The following is a 22,516-nucleotide window of genomic DNA, read 5'->3' as shown; positions in this document are numbered from 1 at the left end:
AATCACCTACAACAAAACAGAAGATAAAGAAAAGTGAATAATAGATAAATCGTTAGATTACATTAACAATCAGACATGTACTGGTTATAATGGATCCGGAAATAATGGTGTTCAAACTATATTTGGTTAAAATGGTGTACAATTGGTAAAATGTGTACAATTTGTCAGAGCCTATTCCAGAACTATTCCTACCAGCAGAAACACCTTCTGACAGCTGTTCGTCCTGCAGAAACCTCAGAACTAGACATTTCATCTGTCTCTTGCAACTGTCAGGGTCTCTGTACATGACAGAGGGATCCAGACACGTCATTTGCCTAACGGTTGGGTATTTGAGGGGGCTCTTCTCCTGCACTTCCCTAACAATATCTGACAGGGCCTGCATTCAGTCCCTCCTAAACTCAAGGACTGTGAGCTCTACACCTTTGGCTCTCTGGAGAGGGGGGAAATAGGCCGTAAATAGTACAAAGAAATAAATTAATATAAGCTGCCTGCATTTTAATCATAATTTGTAAAATTATTTTTTCAAATTATCACACTACCTTGACGATTGACTCAGCACCCAAGCCAATGTCAGTGTCTTGTAGGCGAAGCCAGATTTTTTTGTCCGTGACAAGTCTTGGCAGAGGAATGGCATCACTGGCTCGTCTGTTTGGTACTTCTTCAAGAATGGATTGAAGGCAAGAGCCATGTAGAACTTCAATTTTGCTAAGACAAGTGGATCCTTCAGGGCTGCTGTATTGTATCAAAGGATGCTGTTCCAGGGTTTGGGAGTTTCTTTGTTCTCACTGCATCCATGTACTGGAGCAGTGATGGCCAGACCGCAAGTCCCCTCTCCACTACAGGCAAGTTTTCAATCCAGCGGTGGCCACAGAATGACAAAGGGAAAACTGTAGATTTGGTTACAGCACTGTAATCTTTCCTCCTTGCTGGCACATTGTGGAACAATGTGGGCATTGCCTTCAGTGGCTTGTCCAGCTGCCACGTGGAGAAGCCACATTTTAAAGCGTTGTGTAAGGTGTGCAGGCCACAGCTCCGAACGACAACAAGCTGGGCTCCTCCATATTGTTCTGCATGCTCTTGCTGGAGAAGTTCAAAGAATTACCAGTTCACATTGGGCCCATCCATCGAGATGGACACCTGGCTCCTCAGCTCAAGCTGGTCCACACACTCCTGAGAAATAAAAATGAAATATTAAATCAACCTTTACACCTTTTTCAGTCAAGTTCAAGTAGATGTTTGTCTCTGTTATTTATGCTTTTATATCATGTATTGTGTTGATAAGCAATGGAAATGAATATAGACATTTATAGAGTAGGCCAGAGGTCTTCAACAGGGTGTCCGCAACATTTTTTATATCTTAAATTTTCTTCCCAAACAATTCCCCCCCCCAAAAATGTAAATGTCTTTAAATATACATTAACATGGATCCAACATATTAATATGGGAGTATCTGTGGCTTGAGGATGCACTGTCCCTTCTACATGTATGTTTAAAATAAATAAATAAAAATGAATCTGTGAATTATTTTAATAACTCAGTGCTATATTCAAGATGTATGTTTATAAATGGCACGGCCACCCTGTAGCTTGCACATGTTTAAATTGAAAACATGAATATATGAACATGTGTATTATTTGAAAAGCTTAGTATTGAATGCACAGTAACAGGGTAGCTATGTTTATACATGTCACTAGGCCCAGTTTAATATAAAACCCAATTTTATACAATATATATAGTAGGGGGGTCCCTGCTCCATCTCTACATCAGTTTGGGGGTCCTTGTTGAAGACCCCTGGAGTAGGCTTACTATACACTTGCTAAATATCAACATTCATTATCAATAATTTATTACTTACTTTGACATTTTCCAGCAAGTCCCGCGCTGGTGCATGTCCCATAAACTGGGACCCCAGGTACCTCGAACGGGCCGTTGTTGACTATAGCGACGAGGTCTCTCTTGATGTATTCCGCTAAACAAATTTTGTGATGTACAACCTTTGACTCACCACCGCAGGTAAAGTTTTTTGAAAAGCTCACCTATGCTATCGTTGCTGTTATACGATTGGTGTTTAGCCAAGTATTTAGCGTTCACAGCACCTCCGCTTTTAGGGTTGATGTAGACACAAACGTCGTCCTGAGGTTCATTATCCCTGACTTTGTTGCCGTAGCTGCTGCAGCTGGCACTCTAGCTAATGTAGCATTTGACACAGATGATGGTCCCGAAGCAGGGGCAACCACTGACTATTTGGCAGAAGTTTGTTGTTGGCTTTTCACTTGGGACTTGTGTTTCTCTGACTGAGCAGACGATTCTAAAGCCTTTACCATTTTGCAGTGCGGACCTTTCCCAAAAACACATTTACTGGAGAACAAGTGTTACCTTCCCTAGGCCAGTATCTCGGCTCCGAACCATAGTCTTGAGCTCACTGGTTATTTGGCTCGCTGACTGGCTGCCATCCAGACCACACCGTGAAGAAGGAGGAGGAGACGTTTCTTTACTTTGTAACGTGGCCACTTTATTTTCTCGCTGTACAGCAGGAGCAACACTCCCATCACGCTGTCAGTGGTCATTCACTTTATGTTGTCCACACATTTTAACTCCTTTTCTCAAGACACACAGGTGCACTACGTCACTCACTGGCCACTTTCCTTAAAGGGGGCAGGCCATGCCTGCAACTCAAGTTATCGCGAAGTTACTTCCTAATCCAATACATTTTTAAGACCTAGAAAAATCAAATTTAAGACCTTTCAAGACTTTTTTAGGCTTAAATTATGATTATACAATTTTAGACTTTTAAGGACTTCTTGAGACCCCACGGGAGCCCTGAGTATGGCATTCATTTCAGTATTAGACTCAATTGGTTTCAGTCAGTGTGTAGACCAACCCATTCATTGTTGTAACCACTCGACCTTGAGCTATCATACAGTGTCAAAATGGAACATCTAATAGTGGTCGGGACCTAGTATTTGTGAACTATAGTTTGGACTGCATTTGTAGCCAAATCTTGCAACCATGTTTCTTTGTCTCCCAGGGTTCTTCAACTTCACACCTAGCTGTTAAAACTTCCCCCGGACACAACTTTCAGCCACTATTGGTCATTCTGGCCCCCATGACCCATGACGTCACCAGGCCAATATAAGGTGAAGCACCGCACAGTGCTAAAAATATCATATACTTTTGCTGTTATCAGCCTACAGTAAAAACGGCATTTAATAATTTTTTTTAAGCATATACTTACTTGTTGCTCCAACATTAACTGCAACAGCAGCCAACATGTGTCTTTTTTGGTGTTGTCTTTATACAATATGTGCTGAGGATCATACAACTCACTGTACTTCTCCACTCCAATTATTAATTTAATGTCATCCATGTTGAAGAACTTCTCCGCTGTTTGCTCCGTTCAAATTACGTATTCTCCACAAACATATGTGGAGAATACGTCCGCCTCCAGTCTGACCTGCTCTCACGTTTTGTTTTCAAATTTTGTCAACTAAAATATGCGTCACATCCTATTACATCTACGGCCCAGCGCTCTTCCCTGCAGGTCGCTAATCTAGAGTTTCTGACCCCCGGCCTCGGTAAACTAACCAGGGATAAGTATGTGTAATATGTTTTGTGACTCCAGACAGATTTAATTAAAATGGCTCTTTTGATAGTAAATCGAAAGAGCCATTTTAAGATTGCCTACCTCTGCCCTAACCTATTCAACTCTTACCAGAAGGTTCCAATGAGGTAACAAGAACACATACAAAATAGGGAGAGAGAGAGATAGAGGGAGAGGGAGAGAGAGAGAGAGAGTGCCTGACAAAGAAGTACACTCAACAAAAATACAAACAAACACAGGGAATTTATATTTCTCTCAGATTTGGTAAAATCTGTGTAAGTGAGCACCTCACCTTTCCCTAAATAATCCCTCCCCCTGAAGGGTATGGCATATCAAAAGATGTGGATTATAAAGCATGATTATTACACAGATAAAAGCCAATTTTTAGGCACTGAGTTTCAGTTTCACATAGGGTATTTTTTCGAAGGGAGGAAAAAACAGTCAGTATCTGGTATGACCGGCATAAGCATACATGATCCTACAACATTAATAACTAAACACATGACCGTACGTTTGTCATCTAAAACATCCAATACAAATTTGAAAAAGTGAACATGGACTAGTTCATTTTCATCTGCATCAACTGAACTTTGAACAATGCGAAGTTGCTAGATATCGCAGGAATTGGAACCCACTGTTTTACACGTCGATCCAAACATGATGAATAGGTGACATGTCTGGTGACTATTCAGGTCTTGCAGAACTGGGATGAGGATTTCATCATGTAATCTCTGTGCATTCAAATTGCCATCAATAAAAAGCAATTGTGGTCATTTACGCAGCATACCCTAACCCTACCACCATGGGACAACAGGCTGGTTGAATATACTGCCAGATTCTCAGAACAACGTTGGAATATTCAGTTATGGGCAACAGGTTAGATAGACATTCCTAGAGTTAGTGTGCCAATTGCATGCTCCTTCAAAACTTGTCGGATCTTGAGGTTAAGGAATTAACCCTTTTTATCTGAAACATGATTGAGGTATCTCACTATGGGACACACCCCTCCTCTGTCTCCAGAGGAGGGACTTCCTCCCTCTATATAAGACTGGATGTCACGTCATCACCTTCAGTCTAAAAAATAAGCACACCTCTTCCTCGCTCCAGGCAAGGAGGGTGATCTGGTGAGATACCTCAATCATGTTTGAGAGAACTGGGGTTTACTCCTTAACCTCAAGTTCTCTTTCAAGATTCATTTCGGTATCTCACTATGGGATATAGCGACTCCGGCATTGCCAGATAAGCTTACCTAAAAGATAAATAACAAACGAATCAATCAGTCAGTCAGACAGGGACATTTGTGACTGATCCCACGCTCAGAACTGTATGAGACCATGTAGGTACAGTAACATCCAGATTATAAAATCTGGTGAAGGTATGAGGCGTTGCCCAGCTGGCTGCGTCACATATATCTTCAACAGGTACGCCCTGGAACAGTGCCCATGACGCAGCCACCCCCCGAGTGGAAAATGCGCAAAGGCCTATGGGGGGCTCTTATCCCCTGCAATGATAGGCTGTGGCAGGTGCGACGAAGACACAAACAGCTGCCCCGATTTCCTGAAGCCAGATGTCCGGTCCGCATAAGTGCGCAACGCGTGCACCGGGCAGAGCGCATTCAGCCATCCCTGCTCCACTGGAGATGGGTGGAGGATGGAACGCCGACAGTTCAATAGGGCGATATGCTAATGCAGAGTAAAAACCTTGGCCACACACACAGGATTTGGTTTGAGAATTTTTTTTAAATCACCCCTAAAAAAACGCATGCATGACAGTTTCACTGACAGTGTATGAATGTCGCTTACGTTCTTTGCAGATGTCAGCGCCAGTAAGAGAGCCGTTTTAAAGGAGAGCTTCTTTCCTGTGAGGAGGATCAATCTGGATGTGAAAAAATGCGTCTTTTAGGTCGATGGCTGTAAACCAGATGCCTGGACGTACGCAGATCAGCGCTGAATGCGTTAGCATTCTGAATTGTACCGCCTCATGTGTGTGTTTAGTGCACGAAAGTCCACTATCGGACCCCGACCAGCCGCCTGAGGGTGCATCCGACGTTTCGGGATATGGGAACCTGGCCGTGCCACTGCTTGGGTGAATATTTGCCAGTGTACGGCAGGGAAAGTGTCCGGCGCCTTCTTGGGGAGGCAAAGCTCGAGCGCTTCCACCTCTCTCTTTTTCTCCTCACAGCCTTTTTGCATGGTAGCTTACACCTGGAATAAGCCTTTCAGGTCCACAGGAACATCGAGGAAATGGGCCTATTCCTTTTGGGAGAGGCTTGATAAATGTAGCCACCAAGCTCTACTGAGTGATCATCCATGGCTCTTCCAGATGTCTGGACAGCGCATCTGAGCAGACGCAGGCAGAGGTCAGTAACCACGCACAGCTCGTCCCACCTTCTCCGTCAGCGACGACTGTAAACATTCCGCTTTTTAGGGCAGGGTGGGGCCGGCTGAGGTCATAGTGGACCTCTGTGTCGAGAGTAGGTGAGTTGACAGTAAAGGTTCGACTGGGGGCAGGTGGGAGAAGCCTTTTCCCTCCATATCAGCCCAGTCCAACGTCACCCCTCCCTGGACGGAGTTCTTGGCGATTTTGGGATCTTTGGGATTACTCCAGGACCGTGTTGCTTCCTCCAGGCACTCAGGAAACGCAGGCAGAAGCTGTTTGGTCGAAGCTTTTGCTCTGGGCAGCCTTTTACCCTCATAGCGGGACATGGTGGTCTCGTGAGGGCTTCAGGCCACACAATTCCCAATTTAACAGGCGCTTTCTTTTTTATCTCTTTATCTCTTTCGATAAATTTGAAGAGGTGAGTAGCTAGTATGCTGACTATCTACTAAACCCAGCCAGCTATGTCGTGTTCAGGTAATGCTTGTCGATCAAGAGGTTAGCACGCTCTTTGAACAGTTTTGTTAGCCTTTTAGCTACACCTGCCATCTGAGATAATGCTTCTAGGAGCAAGAAGAGGTTTTAGACTGAATGCGATGACGTGACATCTGGTCTTATCTAGAGGGAGGAAGTCCCTCCGCTAGTGACAGACGTCACATCTGCCTGCCAGTCAGGACTGGCGGAGTGTAAAATTGCTTCTGAGGGACAGCGCGGAGAGCGTGTCCCGTAGTGAGATACCACAACTAATGTTGAAAGAGAACTTTGGCATTTTGTTGAATGAAAGAACTGCACATTTTAGATTAGCGTTCTATTGTGTCCACTTCCAGGTGCACCTGTGCAAAAATCATGGTCTTTAATCAGCATCTGGATGTGCCTCACATATGGAATGGATTATCTTAGCAAAGGAAAGGTCTCACTCACTCACTCATCGTCATCCGCTTATCCGGGGTCGGGTCGCGGGGGTAGCAGCTCAAGCAGGGGGCCCCAGACTTCCCTTTCCCGGGCCACATTGACCAGCTCTGACGGGGGGATCCCGAGGCGTTCCCAGGCCAGTGTTGAGATATAATCTCTCCACCTAGTCCTGGGTCTTCCCCGAGGTCTCCTCCCCACTGGACGTGCCTGAAAAACCTCCCAAGGGAGGCGCCCAGTGGGCATCCTTACCAGATGCCCGAACCACCTCAGCTGACTCCTTTCTAAGTAAAGGAGCAGCGGCTCTAATCCGAGTTCCTCACGGATGACTGAGCTTCTCACCCTATCCCTAAGGGAGACGCCAGCCACCCTTCTGAGAAAACTCATCTCGGCCGCTTGTACCCGCGATCTCGTCCTTTCGGTCATCACCCAGCCTCTTTGCCTTGCGGCTCAGCTCTCTTTTCGTTACAGCGGTGCGGTAAAGCGAACGCAATACCGCCCCCGCTGCTCCGATTCTCCGGCCAATCTCACGCTCCATAGTACCCTCACTCGCGAACAAGACCCCGAGGTACTTGAACTCCTTCACTTGGGCTAAGGACTCATTTCCTACCCGGAGTAAGCAATCCATCGGTTTCCTGCTAAGAGTCATGGCCTCAGATTTAGCGGTGCTGATCCTCATCCCAGCCGCTTCACACTCGGCCGCCAGCCGATCCAGTGAGTGCTGAAGGTCACAAGCCGATGATCCAATGAGGACCACATCATCCGCAAAAAGCAGTGACGAGATCCTCAGACCACCGAACTGCAACCCCTCCCCACCACGACTACGCCTCGATATCCTGTCCATGTATATCACAAACAGGATTGGTGACAAGGCGCAGCCCTGGCGGAGACCAGCACCCACTGAGAACGAAACTGACTGGCTGCCGAGGACCCGAACACAGCTCTCGCTTTGGGAGTACAGAGATTGGATGGCCCTGAGGAGAGACCCCCTTACCCCATACTCCCGCAGCACCTCCCACAGTTTCTCCCGGGGGACCCGGTCATACGCCTTCTCCAGATCCACAAAACACAAGTGGACCGGATGGGCATACTCCCAGGCCCCCTCCAGGATCCTTGCGAGAGTGAAGAGCTGGTCCGTAGTTCCACGTCCGGGGCGAAAACCGCATTGTTCCTCTTCAATCTGAGGTTCGACGATCGGCCGAACCCTCCTTTCCAGCACCTTGGAGTAGACTTTACCAGGGAGGCTGAGAAGTGTGATACCCCGATAATTGGTACACACTCTCTGGTCCCCCTTTTTGAACAGGGGAACCACCACCCCGGTTTGCCACTCCTTTGGCACTGTACCCGACTCCCACGCGATGTTGAATAGGCGTGTCAACCATGACAGCCCCTCAACACCCAGAGCCTTTAGCATTTCTGGCTGGATCTCATCAATCCCTGGGGCTTTGCCACTGCGGAGATGTTTGACTACCTCAGTGACCTCCACCAGGGAAATTGACGACGAAACACCATCAACCTCGAGCTCTGCCTCCAACATAGAGGGCGTGTTATTCGGATTCAGGAGTTCCTCAAAGTGTTCCTTCCAACGTCCGACGACCTCCTCAGTTGAGGTCAACAGAGTCCCATCCTTACTGTACACAGCTTGGATGGTTCCCCGTTTCCCCCGTCCTGAGGTGCCGGATAGTCTTCCAGAAACACTTTGGTGCCGACCGAAAGTCCTTCTCCAAGGAAAGGTGCTCAGTAATTTAAAAAATGGTGAACACATTTGTTGAGAAATAAGCCTTTTGTGTACAAAGAAGAATTCTTTGAGTTTAACTTTTTAACTAAAAGTATGAGTGAAAACGAAAGTGTATCTTTTGTTCTTGGGTTTAAGTGGTTTCAGAGTTTCATTGCAACTCTTGTAAATGCACTGTGAGAGGGATAGATAGATCGATAGAGAGAGAAAGAGAGACAGAGAGAGAACATGTGACTTACCCTATATCCAGGGTCCTCTTTTAATCCTAAAGTGTCAACTGCAGATTCAGACTGCCAGAGAGTCTCCTTCACACTGCAGCCATACAGGAACACATTCTTCTTTCTGGAGTGGCCGTGGTAGTCACAAAAAACCTGGAAGATGTTTACAGGAAGAGAAACTGAGCTTTACAGTGCAGCAGTTAATATCCACACAAATCGGTGGCACAATAACCTTAGTGTGGATTATAAAGCAATAATTCAATTCAGTTAAACTTTAATTGTATAGTTCCCAAACATGATATACATTTTATACATTATATTTACTTTACACAGTAAGGACGAGACCCTTAAGATTGTAGAGACAGTTCCCACAATGAGCAAGCATTTTGCCGACTGGAGATAAAAGTCTCCCTCAACTGGAAGAAACCTCTTGCACCGAGGTCGGCAACCAGTCCATCTTGCAGTCTTCACTGTCGATCCCAGAACTCTCTGGACTCACTGGCTGTCGCTGTGCTGCAGATCAGCTGTGTGTCTGTTGCTTGTTTTTCGCACACGCTGTGTGTCCGCTACTGGCGGCAGAGGTCCTGGTTTATCTACTGCATTTCCTTAAAAACAAGTCGGTTTATGTACTAAAATAAACGTCAGTACTCTACGGTATTAAGATTTGCATCTTCCAGTCTGTTGATAACAATCAAAGGCCCATTTGAACAAATGAATGGATTCAGAAAGTGAAAAGCTGGAGTGCTTATACTTTGAAACGGTTTTAAGGCAGTGTTGATAATACATTTGTGTCATTGACAGATAAATATTGTGGTTCACAGCAGAATAAACAGAGAAAAATATCTTTCACCTGAGTTTTGATGTTTATCTGATGAATTTACATCACAAAAAAGACAGTCTGTATGCCTTTTCAAAAGAAAAGCACTACAGCGTTGCTGTTGATGTAATATATAAATATTTGCAGGAGCGGAAGATACATGGCTTAATACTGTATCGCCGTATTTAAGTGAAAGCCTATATGTAAAAACATTGTGCTTCAGTAGCAGCTCCTCTGCAGAACATATTGTTGAACTGAGAAGGTACATATTGTGTTTGAACAGACGCTATAAATATGAATTGATATTAATGTGAATATTGTGCATTGAATAGATAAAGTTGCAAAACTGCCTTTCTTTGTGTATATTTATGCTCGTACATTCAGCCTTAACCAGAAATTGTGAAAAAATGTTTTTGTTTAAATGAGGTTTAAATGTATTAAGGTGAAAAATAAGTCAGTGTGTTAATAATAAGTCATATATATAGTGTTATTCATTGGCCGTCAGTGACAGGCAGTAAACCAGTTGTCCAGCAGGTGGCCCAATGTGTGAGGCATATGTGCAGGGAGAGTGAAAGGAAAGTCTTAGGTGAGCATGTCACGTGAGAATATGTCTACAAGATGAGAGCATATTCTGCTGGCAAGCTGACGTGTTGCCGTAAGCATGATGCATCATTTCCTGTTTTTGTAATGCCCTCTATCTAGCCTGCAGTCTCTTTCTCTGTGTCTGTGTGTACGTGCGTGAGTGTGTGTAATTACCTGAATTGAGACAGGTGAGCCTCACTAGCTGCATTCCATCCGTAATCAAGACCATAAAGCCTCAGCCCTGCTACAATCACCTTACTAGATTGTAGTGTCTGATCAGTAAATCTGCATTCCAGCTTTGGCTTGTTGCCAGTTTTCCCAATTTAACTATTATTCTCCTGTTTTGCAGGTCATCTTCACCACTCCGGATCCTGCTCTCCAGCCATTGGCTGGGTTCATTTGCATAGCCGTACCAGTTTCCTTTCGGTAAGCCTCTGTGTACTAACTCCTCTGTTAATCCTGATCATTTCTACATAACTCAAGCTAAAAAAATCTGCCTCGCCAAGACAAACATAGGCGTTCCAAGGACATGGCCTTTAAAGCTCATGCAATTCTGGATGAATAGAGCAATCACTCATTAGCCAGACCAGAGTTCTTTGAGATGTTTAATGTATAGAACCAACCATTCTCCTACCATCTAAGAACTTGTTCTGGCATAATCAAAACATCCGGCAAAAACGAAGAAGGATTCCAGATTGAGTCACTCGATGGCAAGTTCTCACCACCCTGCCCCACTCATTGAGTGTCACGAGATCCCGAAGAACTGATCTGAGACTCCAACACCAAGCACAGTCCTACACCAGGCTAATCTCGGGGAGAGCGGGGTAATGTGAGACACCCCCTGTATCTAGGCAAGGGTAGTCATGTGACCATTGTGTTTTCAAGCCCCTCCCATCCCCCCCTTGCCATGAAGGAGAAGTTGGTGCTGGTTCTGTGGTAATTATGTTTTTTCACAAAAATGTTTTTTTTGCATGTAAAAGTAAATTTTCTTGCTTTGAACTTAATCAACTGTTGTGTCAAAACAAATTGATTCAGGTAGAAAAACTTATATCATACATGTTGATGAACTTCCAACATATAAAAAAATGTGATTGATGCTAGCTGAAGGTTAGCCTGAATTGCTAAGAGATGTTTTTTCTAAAATGTTGGCTGTGGGGTAAAGTGAGATAAATGCTGTGGGGTAAAGTGAGACATGAAGCACAATTTAAGTTTAGTCTTAACATATTTGAGTGTAATATTACATTACATATGTTTTATTTTTAATGTCATAAACATTGTAGAAAAGAAATTACACCTGGAAGACAACCTGGGGCCAAACACCCCTCGCAGAGATGGAGAGTGCAGCCGCTGAGGTCATGCAAGGAAAGAAGTCCTTAAGGAAAGCTGGAAGGGATAGAAATATTGACAAGACAAACCTCAAAAGATACATAAAGAAAAAAGAGAAAGGGGAAGTAAAATCAGTAGCCTGGGGTTTAGTAGCTAAGGCAAAGAGAATATTCACAGATGAGATGGAGGAGGAGCTTGCCAAACACTTGAAACAACTAGCTGACCAGTTCCATGGCCTTGCTCCAGTTAAGTGCCGTGAGCTGGCATTTGAATACACAGAGAAAAACAATATCCCTGTCCCTGCCAATTGGACAGAGAAACAATGTGCAGGTAAGCTAGGGTGTGCAAGAGATCACATGAATCATAGTAATCATAAATGTGCTTAATTGACCAATCCCCATGATTCTGTTACTAGTCCGATATTAGTTTTGGAATGTGTGGTTGTCAATCTAGCTGTCAGGAATTTAACTATTACAACATGTAGTTCTAAAGTGGAAAAAGTAAGTGGATCACTTTACCCCCTTGATTTCTCTGGTCTGTCTAACTTTACCCCGTAGCTGGGGTAAAGTGAGACACAAGACCACTTTTTTTAAAAACAATCATATTTTCACTGCCCTTTGTCCTGAAGACATTCTGATCATTTCCATTGCTAGGAAACATCCTGAATTAATGGGAAATGTGTACATTTTACTGATATATCATTTTAGCTCGCCTAGAGGGGAGCAAATGTAAACAAAGTCTCACATTACCCCGCTCTCCCCTACTAGAATTGGACCCAGAAGCAAAAATACTCCTGCTACTCAGGGAAGATGTACTAAGCGCCCAAAAAGTCAGGCAACAGTTGTTTCCTGACCTTGCCTTATAAGTGTTAGAAGAGGTGTGCTTGGTTTGTGTACATAAATCCATAGTCAGTACTTTCAAGTCCAACCTGGAAGAGAAAACCTGCGATGCAGCAACAGTATGTGACATTTATGGAAAATATCTTTGCTAATGGATACGCAAAGGGAGTGCTGTTAAAGAAGATGAGGACTACTTGTATTTCCCTACCTTTGGGGTCAACCACCCACAGATACCCAATCAAAACATGCTTATCTTTGATTCTGTAGTCCTTGCGGGCCCAAACCTCAATAATTCCCTACTGGTTGTCCTGCTAAGCTTCATCCAATTTCCTCCGGTTTATGAGGAAAAAGGACAATGACATCAAAAAGGAAGTTATAGGGTAAGGGATGGCTTAGTATCTGTATCAACTGAAGCCGGGGAACAGACCTGCTCCAACGAACACAGGCCTCACTTGCAGAATCAGCCCCTTGCTTACACATGTTTGTGTCAAACTGTCAGCCAGACAAGGAGACCTTCCCGCTTGACGATAATCCCAGTAATCATGGACTTGGATTTTAGTGGAGAAACTGCACCCATGCAACAGATCTTAAATCTGCTCTGGGAGATCACTTCTGACAGTTTTACCTTCTCTGTATCGATCATAAACAAACTATTCAACCACCGCAGAGTCCTCTCTACTGTCAATAGTGTTTTTGATCCCCTGGGTCTGCTGGCATCACTCACAATCAAGGGCAGAGCCCTCCTAAGGAAACTTACCTCCGAACTCTGTGACTGGGACACACCCCTCCCGCAAGACAAACCTAGCAGAAGGGAAGCCTGGGAAAATTTGCTCCAAGACCTCAAAGAGCTTCATGTTCCAAATGCTTACATGACAACCTCAGCCAGTTAAGCAGTGCACATGGAGTTGTGTGGGTTTTCAGATGCGTCAACAGAGGTCATGGATACTGTGACATAAGTCGAAGTGGGAATCGTTATGGTTAAGGCAAAGCTAACACCCCCATCTAATCCCACAATCCCAAGGCTTGAGCTTTGCGCTGTAGAGGTTGCAGATGTCATCCAGGATGAAATAGACCTGAAGTTGGATGCAACAAACCTCTACACTGACAGCAAGGTAGTGCTTGGCTACATTTGCAAAGAGACAAAGCAATTCTATGCATCCGTCCACAACAGGGTTCAACGTTTCTGCCAGTCAACGAAGCCTGAACAATGGCACTTTGTACATACAGAGGAAAACCCTGCAAACCAAGCGTTGAGATATGTACCTGCATCTCACCTGGCGCAGATGTCTTGGTTCACTGGACACTCCTTTCTGAGCCAACCACCTGCATAAAAAACACAATTAAGCGAGACATTTCAGCTCATTGATCCAGAAAGGACTCCTTTGTACCTCAGGTACAAACCTGTCCTACTTACCTAAATTAATTGATACTTACCTCTGACTGCTTTCAGCGCTTCTCTACCCTCTCCTCTTAGTAAAAGCACTGCAGACACACGGCAAGATCCCTTAATCATTCCAGTCACAACAGCAAAGGATGGCACAGGTGTTACCTACCTCATACTCCAGATGAAACGGCTCAAGCTAGAAATGTTTCCTTAGAGCAACACAAAAGGGAGCTTTTTGCTGCTGGCTTTAATGTAAATTATGAATTGGATCAATAATCTGGCTTCAGTTCACCACCTAACGTCTGCGTCTTCACTTTCCCATATTCGAAACCAAGTTTGCGTGGAAATACGCACATTTCCCCGTCAAGTTTGTTTTTATAAATCCGCTCGTTGAGAAGTAGCATATGCACTTTTCAGGTCCCGTTTTGTGCGTACTCATCTGTTGTAAATGAGACCCCTGGATCCGGGCATCAGTTGGCTCCTGGCGGAACTCAGCAGCATCGTATACACCGATACATAACGTCCCATAGGTGCTCAATTGGATTTAGGTCAGGGGAACGTGAAGGCAAGTCAATAACATCAATGCCTTTGTCATCCAGGAACATCTATACATGTAACACAATCTATACACCAGTAGCCTGCAGGAGGTCATTTTTTAGGGCCATGGCAGTGCTTCTCCTGTTCCTTTTCGCACAAAAGAGGCAGATACCCTTCCTGCTGCTGGGTTGATGGCCTTCTATGGCCCGTCTCCTGGTATATTCTCGATGCTCTTGATACTGTGATGGGAGATACAGCAAATATTTTCCTTCAACCGCAGGTATAGATGTGCAATCCTGGAGGAGCTGTACTACCTGTGCAACCTGAAAAGGCTGCAGGCTCTGCCTCATGCTACAAGTAGTGACAAGGAAACTAGCATAACACAAAACTGGAGAAGATTCATTCAGGAAGCATAAGGGGAGGGTAACTGTCTGTAGCCACCACAAGTAAACACATTCCATTTTAGGGTGTTGTCTTGCTTTGCCTCTCCGTTGCACCTGTTGTCACTCTCATTGCACCAAAGCAGGTGATATTAATTAAGAATCACTTGTGCTTTCTAAATGGACAGATTGATGTCCCTGTAGTTTAACTGACTTGGTGTTATACTGTGATGATTAAGTGTTCTCTTAATATTGTTTTAGCAGTGTATGAATGCATTGTAGAGCACTGATGATAATGACAAAGGTGTGATATAAAAACAGTCCTTTTACCATTTGCTTCATTCATAGAAGACCTTCTAAAGGATCCAAAAGACGCCCCAGCACCTCTGAAGATAACTTATTAAGACATTTACCTTTTTTAATTAGAAATTTAAAGAATTTAAAATTGTGTAACTATATGTTTAGTAAAGATATGCAGAATAACTTAAAAATGACATCAGTGCAAAGTAACATGAGGTTTTCATCAAAGGAAAAAACAAGCAAAGCTCAAGAAAACACAACATCAAAGGATAAGTATATTAAGATAACGAGATTACAAACGGAGAGCCGGTGGTGTTTCTCACCAATGGAGTTCGTCCTATACTGTTGAGGTAGTAGAGAAAGCCTTTTGTGTGGTAAATGGTTGGACTGACGATGGGGTCTGGTTTACACCACTGACGATTCAGATCTTGACTGTTCAGATCACAGCGATTCCTGAGAAGACATATCAGAGGAGACCACATTGAGTGCACAAATTATTCTGCTGTTGGTTATTTGGTGTGTTATCTTCTTTTACATGTCGTATATGACTAAAGGGAGACCATGAACATGAATGTAAAAAAGAGTAGAGTAGAGCAGTTGTTCTCCAACCAGAAAGTCGGCAGTTCGATCCCCAGTCTTCCCCATCTGCATGGTGTCCTTGGGCAAATACTAAACCCTGAATTGCCCCTCATAGAACAAAAACATGCTGGTAATAGATGCACTTTATTAATGTGTGTCTGAATGGGAAACTTTAATGTAAAGCGCTTTAAGTGTTCATCAGGACTAGAAAAGTGCTATATAAAACAAACCATTTACCATTTTACCATTTACAAATTGTGACATCTCCTGTCCTTAATTCTTTTGCAAAAGTAAGGAAAAAACTCCCCCAAAACAATGGTAAAAGAAACGTAGAAAACTAAGAGAAAGCCAATGACGCCACAATAGCAACACTGATCACCACATAATGATTGATACTTCAATGAGTAGAATATTTTTTCATGGCTGTGCAAGCATTCTTTCATGACTGGCACTGGTTTAACAGAAAGAAGAACTGATAGGAAATATCGTTTGTAGTCTTATTTCTTTTTTTTCTTTTTTTTTTCCTTCATTTTTTTTATTGCAGTTTTTTGTTTCCATTCAACAAACAGTGTCTACAAAACTAGACACAAAATAAAACAAACACAAAATAAACATGACAGCTCTTACATGAGGGATGAACATATGGCATGATACAAGAGGTGGTGAATCTCACAGTACATGAATGTCGTTCAAGTCCACAGCAGTCCTTTTAATAGGGTGGAGGAAAGGTCTGGACCGATATAGTCCAAAAATGGGCGCCACACTCTGTAGAACTGATCTACACTGTGATGTATGACGTTGGTAAGATATTCTAAAGGGATCAGTTCAACAATTATTTGGCGCCAACCACAGACTGAAGGGACCTTGTCACTGACCCACTACAAAAGAATATTTTTCCTAGCTGCAAACGTTAAAATATTGTACAATCTTTTATTAACTGCTGTTTTCAAACAGTCACTTGGGAGACCTAGAATCAGGGATATGGGGTCCATTCCTATATTAATATGAAAAATTCTCTCTATTTCACTTATAACTTCAACCCAATATCTTTGAAGTTTATGACAAGACCAGAAACAATGAGTTAAAGTTCCCACATCAGTTTTACACTTGAGACACAGAGGGGAGAGAGAGCGGTTGAAGAAATGCCTGCGGTGAGGGGAAATATGTAATCTGTGTAAAATCTTAAGTTGTATCGCTCTTGTCCGAGTGCAAATTGAAATCTTTTTTGCAAAAGACCAAATGGTATCCCACTTGTCTTCATCTATGGTCACAGGCAACTCCCTCTCTCAACCACCTCTGACCCCCTGCGCACCAGTGGTAGAAAAAGCATTAAGCACATGGTAAAATGAGCTCAGAGACACCTTCAATTGTTGATGAAACAGAATCCTCTCAACAGCAGATATTTCAGGGTGATCAATAAGGGTTGTGCTATGAGTGATATAATGCCGTATTTGCAAAAAGCGAAAGAAATCTTGTTTGGACAATTTGTATTTGTTAGTAAGCTGTTCAAATGACATAAGCTTATCATCTGACAATAGGTCGCTGAGGGATTTAATATTCTTATTAGACCATTGTTGAAAACCAGGGTCCGTAGAACCTTGGGGAAAAGCAGGATTATTAATTACTGGGGTGAAAATGGATGTTATGTTTGATCTTCCCTCAAGACGGCGGACAAGCAGCCAAGCTTTTAGAGTGTTGATTGTTACAGGGTTTGCACAAAAAGCTTTGATTTCTTTAAAAGTATTAAAAAATAATAGATCACTTAGTCTGCACTGAGATAACGCTGTCTCAATATCCATCCAGATTGAAGTTTTACCCCTAACCCAGTCGTTTACAAATCTTAAATGGGCACAAAGTTGGTAAATTTTAATATTAGGTAAGTCCAGGCCACCCATCAAACTTGGTAGATATAAAACTGCCATCTTAAGTCTGGGTCTACGCTTGTTCCAAATAAAAGAGCTGAGCCACCCATTTACAGTGCCTTGCATAAGTATTCACCCCCTTGGACTTTTTCCCATTATGTACTGTTACTAACTGGAAATCAAATAGACTTAAATAAACTTTTTCCCGTTTGATCAACAAAACATGCATAGTACTTAGGAGGTGCAAAATAAATTTTATTGTGACACAAACAATAATGAGAACAAAAAAGTTGACATCTGTTGGGTGCATAAGTATTCACCCCCCTGTGTCAATACTTGGTAGAACCCCCTTTCGCTGCAATTACAGCTGCAAGTCTTTTGGGGTATGTCTCTACCAGCTTTGCACATCTAGAGATGGAAAGGTTTGTCCATTCTTCTTGGCAAAAAAGATGAAGCTCAGTCAGATTGGATGGAGACCGTCTGTGAACCGCAATCTTTAAGTCTTGCCATAGATTCTCTATTGGATTGAGGTCTGGGCTTTGACTGGGCCATTTTAAGACATTAACATTCTTTAATCCAAACCATTCCTTTGTAGCTCTGGCTGTATGTTTAGGGTCATTGTCCTGCTGGAAGATGAACCTCCGCCCCAGTCTCAAGTCTTTTGCAGACTGCATCAGATTTTCTTCAAGGATTTCCCTGTATTTGGCTCCATCCATCTTTCCCTCTATTCTGACCAGTTTCCCTGTACCTGCTGAAGAGAAGCATCCCCACAGCATGATGCTACCACCACCATGTTTCACTGTTGGGATGGTGTGCTCAGGGTGATGGGCAGTGTTGGGTTTTCGCCACACATAGCGTTTTGCATTGAGGCCAAAAAGTTCAATTTTGGTCTCATCTGACCAGAGCACCTTCTTCCACATGTTTGCTGTGTCTCCCACATGGCTTCTGGCAAACTCCAAACGGGATTTTTTATGGATCCCTTTCAACAATGGCTTTCTTCTTGCCACTCTTCCATAAAGGCCAGATTTGTGGAGTAGACGACTAATAGTTGTCCTGTGGACAGATTCTCCCACCTCAGCTGTGGATCTCTGCAACTCCTCCAGAGTAACCATGGGCCTCCTGGTTGCTTCTCTGATTAATTTTCTCCTTGTCCGACTCTTCAGTTTGGGTGGATGGCCTCTTGGTAGGTTTGCGGTTGTGCCATATTCTTTCCATTTTCTTATGATGGATTTTATGGTGCTCAGAGAGATGTTCAAAGCTCTGGATATTTTTTTATAACCTAACCCTGCTTCATATTTCTCCACAACTTTATCCCTGACCTGTTTGGTGAGCTCCTTGGTCTTCATGATGCTGTTTGTTCAGTAATGATCTCCAACAAACTCTGAGTCCGTCACAGAACAGGTGTATTTATACTGAGATTAAATTGCAGACAGGTGGACCCTATTTACTAATTATGTGACTTGCAAATGTGACTTGTGAATGCAATTGGTCGCACCAGATCTTTGTTAGGGGTTTCACAGTAAAGGGGGTGAATACATATGCACTCAACACTTTTCAGATTTTTATTTGTAAATAATTGTGAAATCCATGTAATATTTCCCCCCACTTCCAAATGATGCACTATTTTGTGTTGGTCCATTACATAACCTCACGATGAAATCAATTTTAATCTGTGGTTATACCATGACAAAATGTAGAAAAGTCCAAAGGGGGTGAATACTTATGCAAGGCACTGTATATCCTTTGTGAATGGGACATTTTGTATTTAGATAAGTTTAATGAAAGATGGACAAGTATATATATATAGAATGTTGTTGATAGAATGTTTTCTGCAGTTAGACTGGTGACATTCTGTGCTGATCTGTATTGGCTGGAGACTCCTGAGCCAGCTGCTGAAACAAAAGGGTTTTCACAGCAGGGGCTATCTTACTGTCTGCAACTGAGTGACCATAGGTGTTTAAACGGCGCAGACAAGGGGGTCTGCGACAACGGGGGTTTCACTGAGAGAAACAGGTTTGAGTCTCAGCAGAGGCCTGATCTAAATGTGTAGTGAGACTTCGAAGGGGTCCTCATTCAGATTGAAGGTGACCAAATCTAAGCCTGAAGACAACACGCAGAGAGCTGATTGGATGGACATTCTACCTCTGTGAAAGGAGGGGCTTATTTAGTATAAATCAAATGTGATTCCATTGTTCTGAGCCATTGACCCAAGTCTGACTAAGTGACGAGGGTGCTCTGGCCCCTAGCCGCAGCTAGGTATGAATTGTATGAACCAGAAGATAATTGTTTGTCGTGTGTTATGTATTAAAAATCCCAATACACCTTCAACACCCTTATAGAAAACAAAACAGGAATCATTTGGATAGGATACAATAACCTAGGCAACACATTAATTTTGACCAGGGCAATGCGTCCTAGCCAGGAAACAGGAAGTGACATCCATCGCTCTAGGTCCTGCTTAATTTTACAAAATAAGAGTGCAAAGTTGGCAATATATAATTGATCAAAGGATGGTGTGATGAAGATCCCTAAGTACATAAACCCATTGGGAGACCATTTGAAAGGAAATGTACGGTGGCCCTGAAAGCTCAACGAACGGCAACTTAACAAAACACATGCAAGTTGACAAAACACCTGCAAAAAGAGAAAAGCGCTGCAAATACCGGAACGAGCTGCAAATAGAGAAACGCGCAGCAAATACCGTAACGCGTTGCAAAAAGCCAAACGCGCAGCAAGAAGCCAAACGCGCAGCAAGAAGAGGCCACAACACAACGGAAGTGTTTCCAGGGGACAGCTAAAAGTGATGGACACTGCTGCCACAAAAACGTCCAATACACCATAGAAATTCGGTTCCACACAGGGTTCGGCCACCCGCGGCTCTTCGGCCCCTCTGCAGTGGCTGTACAGTACAATGTTGTGCATATGTTTAGCGAACGCTGAACTTAACGAATCAGTTTTCATATTATTAACGTGAACGTAACGATGAACGTGCGTGAACGTCACGTACATTTTTTAAATCATCACCGTATCAGGCCATCATGAAATACCAGGAGCGGGCGAGTGTGTGTGTGACACACACACACACACTGACACACACACACACACACACACTGACACACACACACACACACACACACACACACACACACACACACACACACACACACACACACACACACACACACACACACACACACACACACACACACACACACACACACACACACACACACACACACACACACACACACCTGGTATTTCATGATGGCCTGATACGGTGATACGGTGATGATTTAAAAAATGTACGTGACGTTCACTCACGTTCATCGTTACGTTAATAATATGAAAACTGATTCGTTAAGTTCAGCGTTCGCTAAACATATGCACAACATTGTACTGTACAGCCACTGCAGAGGGGCCGAAGAGCCGCGGGTGGCCGAACCCTGTGTGGAACCGAATTTCTATGGTGTATTGGACGTTTTTGTGGCAGCAGTGTCCATCACTTTTAGCTGTCCCCTGGAAACACTTCCGTTGTGTTGTGGCCTCTTCTTGCTGCGCGTTTGGCTTCTTGCTGCGCGTTTGGCTTCTTGCTGCGCGTTTGGCTTTTTGCAACGCGTTACGGTATTTGCTGCGCGTTTCTCTATTTGCAGCTCGTTCCGGTATTTGCAGCGCTTTTCTCTTTTTGCAGGTGTTTTGTCAACTTGCATGTGTTTTGTTAAGTTGCCGTTCGTTGAGCTTTCAGGGCCACCGTAGAAATGAAGGTACAGTAGTTGGTATTGTTGAAAGGGTACCAAGGGGCATAGCCTCTGATTTAGCCAGGTTGATCTTATAACCAGAAAAACAACTGAAACTGTCAATCACATAAGACCTGGTACAGATGTTTCAGGGTCAGTCAGAAGAATTAGAACATCATCAGCGTATAGGGTTATTTTGTGACACAGCTGTCCAATCTCTAAACTGCGTATTATGGGTGTCACCCTTATGGCCTCAGCAAGTGGCTCTATGGCCAAAGCGAATAAGAGGGACGATAGAGGGCAGCCCTGCATCACCCCGCTGTGAGTATTGAAGTATTCAGACCTGAGTCCATTAGTCAACACTGCCGCCTGTGGTCTAGTATAAATAATCTTGACCCATTTTATAAAGTTCTCCCCCAAACCAAATTTACCCAGTGTATACAGTAGGAAAGACCATTCAATTCGGTCGAATGCCTTCTCTGCATCGAGAGAAAGCACCAGACCATTAATAGACTCCTGCTTAAAAGCTACGATAGCATTCAACAAACGTCTAACATTGGTAGCTGAATTCCGACCCCTTACAAAACCTGTCTGATCTTCCTTTACCAGTATAGGTAAAAGATTTTATAAACAAGAGGCCAAGAATTTAGAGAGCAGCTTCCCATCCACATTTAGGAGTGCTATGGGCCTGTAGGATCCGCAAGAGTCAGAACACTTCCCCTTCTTTAAAATTAAGGATATATTGGCCTCCTTCAGTGTCCGTGGAAATTCTCCTGTAGTGAAGGAGTGATTGAACATATCAAGAAGAGGATCTACAAGAATATTTTGGAACTGTTTATAAAATTCACAACAGAAGCCGTCAGGTCCTGGTGACTTTCCATTTTGTAATTTATTAATAGCTTTAAGCATTTCAGTTTTAGTTATGGAACTATTAAGGGCAGTCTTATGCTCTTCTGACAAATTTGGAAACTCCAATTGAGCAAAGAAAATGTCCATTATTTGCTCTCCCTCTGGAGCTTGTTCGGAAGAGTATAGGTTTTTGTAAAAATTCTTAAAACAGTTATTTATCAGTTTATTTTCGTATACCTTATGGCCATCTTTATCAGATACAGCTGCAGTAGTTTGGGACTCTGCACGCTTCTTAACATAATAGGCCAGACATTTGCCTGCTTTATCTCCTTGCTCATAAAAGGTATATTTCATTTTCCTCTTTGCATCCCTGGTAAGAAGGCAATTTAGAGCAATGGTGGTGATGGAGAGGCCATATCATCCTTCTTTAGACATGTAATTATTTTTCTCCGCTTAATAGGGCTGTGGACACCCCGTACATTCCAGGT

General features: G+C 43.4%; 1 protein-coding gene across 1 annotated transcript in view; it reads right to left on the bottom strand.

Moving 5' to 3' along the window:
• The window catches only part of LOC128444811 (cytosolic carboxypeptidase 4), a 193,896-nt gene that overhangs the window by 32,427 nt on the left and 138,953 nt on the right, over positions 1–22,516 (bottom strand). Inside the window, exons 22-23 of the mRNA XM_053427466.1 lie at positions 15,328–15,457; positions 8,861–8,992 (exon numbers count right to left, since the gene is read on the bottom strand). Coding sequence (XP_053283441.1) covers positions 8,861–8,992; positions 15,328–15,457 — 262 coding nt within the window. The remainder of the gene's footprint in view (positions 1–8,860; positions 8,993–15,327; positions 15,458–22,516) is intronic.

The sequence above is a fragment of the Pleuronectes platessa genome, chromosome 7 (genome assembly GCF_947347685.1).
Source record: "Pleuronectes platessa chromosome 7, fPlePla1.1, whole genome shotgun sequence".
In the NCBI taxonomy this organism is placed as follows: Eukaryota; Metazoa; Chordata; class Actinopteri; order Pleuronectiformes; family Pleuronectidae; genus Pleuronectes; species Pleuronectes platessa.
This window is presented reverse-complemented; position numbering and strand designations above follow the sequence as displayed.